The following is a 2012-nucleotide window of genomic DNA, read 5'->3' on the forward strand; positions in this document are numbered from 1 at the left end:
CCCCGGGACGTCCCACTGTCTCTCACAGCCAGAGGGGAGGCTGGTTCCCTCCCACCACCTCCCCCTACCCCTCGGACAGCTCCCCCCCGGCCTCTCAGCAGCTGGCCCATGGACTGTCTGGGGCCAGGCGTCCCCCCCAGGTGTCACTGACCCCCATCTGAGCGCTGAGATTCTAGGGAGTGAGTCTGGCTGGCGGGAGGTCCAGGCCCTGCAGGCCCCCTCCCCAGCCCACACAGAGGGGTCTCTCCCAGGGCCAGCAGTCGCCTGCTGTCTGCAGGGCTGTCCCCCAGAGGCTGTGAGCAAGGGGGCTGTGAGCGGCGCCTACACTGCCTGACACCGTCCAGCTCTGCTGGGGGCCGCGAGGGCCTGGCCTGGGCTGGGCCTACTTGATGCTGAGGGACGGGCTGGGGGCCAGCCTGCGAGGGGACCCAGCCTTTGCGTCCAAGCCAGAGAGACGCCACGTGGCCCTCGGGGGATGCTTGGACCTGCTGGGGTACAGCCAGGGGCTTCGCTCCCCTGAGAGACTGGAATCGGGCATCAAGCAATGTCTGAGGGCTCCGGGAGAGCGTGCAAGGCTACGACCTCCATCTCTTTTTCCAGGAATCCCAGCACCACAATGGGGGCAGGGGGGAGCCCCTGTGCTCAGGTCACAGGTCATCCCCCCACCGCCTGCTTCACAGGGGACTCAGCAGTGGGCCTGACTCGGAGGCCCAGAGCCACCTCCGCCCTCATGGGGGTCCTCCCTGGCGGCCCCGCTGCCCCGGCTCAGCCCCGGGTGGGCCTGGTCCCCCGAGTCCACCCCCACCCTCAGACCACGGCGTCCACACGGTGCACAGCAGGCGAGCTCACACCCAGATACCCGCTGGCAAGCACACACGTGCATGCCCATGTGAGAACACACAGGCTCACACACACAACACGCCCAGACACACACGTGTAGACACACACCCAGCCCTCGTGCCTGGCACAGTCACCGCCCATCCAGACTCTCCTGCTGGTCCGAGACGAGCCGGTGGGAGCAGGCCTGGGACTCCCACCTGACCTCGCCGGCGGCCTCGCATTGGGCAGAAGGGCAGGAGAGGGGGCCCCGTGCAGATACGCACCTCCCGCGAGGAGCCAGGCAGGCTGCAGAGCTTGTAGGCGGCGTAGATGGGGACCACAGACATGGAGGACGCAGCGATGGCCCAGCCCAGCGCGTTGGCCCACTCGGGGAAGACGTAGGCTCCGTAGTGCGGGGGCCTGAAGGTCGCGATGCTGACCACGACCACAAACTGAAACCGAGCGGCAGGGTCAGGGGCAGCTGGGGCCAGGGGCTCCCGAGCGGCGACTCTGGGGGAGGGCCCCCCACACAATGGCCTGAGGCTGCGGGCCCCGCGGTGGGGGCACATGCCCCTGAGTCTCAGGGCTGATGGGAGGGGCTCTCTCGCTGTCCTCCAAACCCCCGGGTTACCACGTGAGGAGAAGCAGGACACCTCACTGACTGGAGGCAGGAGGGGTGACCAGAAGCCCCTGAGCGGGATTGGACCAGAAGCCTCACCCCGGCTCCACTTCCTCTCCTGCTGGCCCTTGGGGGTCGGCGCTGCCCGCGCCTACTCGCACCCGGGGGGCTGGGCTGGCTGGGTGGAGGCGGGTGCTGAGGGCCCCAAACAGCCAGCCGGGGCCGTTGGATAGGGGGGACAGTCAGGGGTCCTGAGCCACTGGGACTCGGCCACGGCCACGCGGCCCTGCAGCCGTGGAGTGGACTTACGGCCAGGTTCCAACATAGCAGGCCGCAGGTGGACTTGCCCACCGGCCAGAGCTTGCCCAGCCCAGACCACGAGCAGCCACTGGACGTGCCGGGGAGCCCCGGGCCCGTGCTGTGGGTGAACCCTGTCTACTTTCGTCCCGCCTCACGGCCGAGCACCCGCTGACCCCGAGGCTGACTTCCCTCCGCGGCCTCCAGGCAGAGGCACTGTCGGGTGAGGACCACCCTGCCGCCCACGTGGGTGTCTCGGTGGGCCCAGAGTGGGAGC

At 69.0% G+C, this 2012-nt stretch overlaps 1 protein-coding gene across 1 annotated transcript in view; it reads right to left on the reverse strand.

The window, feature by feature from the left end:
• Window positions 1–2012, reverse strand: part of SLC6A3 (solute carrier family 6 (neurotransmitter transporter), member 3) — a 29175-nt gene that overhangs the window by 1577 nt on the left and 25586 nt on the right. Inside the window, exons 13-14 of the mRNA XM_010857138.1 lie at window positions 1538–1616; window positions 1104–1329 (exon numbers count right to left, since the gene is read on the reverse strand). Coding sequence (XP_010855440.1) covers window positions 1104–1329; window positions 1538–1616 — 305 coding nt within the window. The remainder of the gene's footprint in view (window positions 1–1103; window positions 1330–1537; window positions 1617–2012) is intronic.

Source organism: Bison bison, unplaced genomic scaffold (assembly GCF_000754665.1).
Source record: "Bison bison bison isolate TAMUID 2011002044 unplaced genomic scaffold, Bison_UMD1.0 scf7180017864377, whole genome shotgun sequence".
Classification (NCBI taxonomy): Eukaryota; Metazoa; Chordata; class Mammalia; order Artiodactyla; family Bovidae; genus Bison; species Bison bison.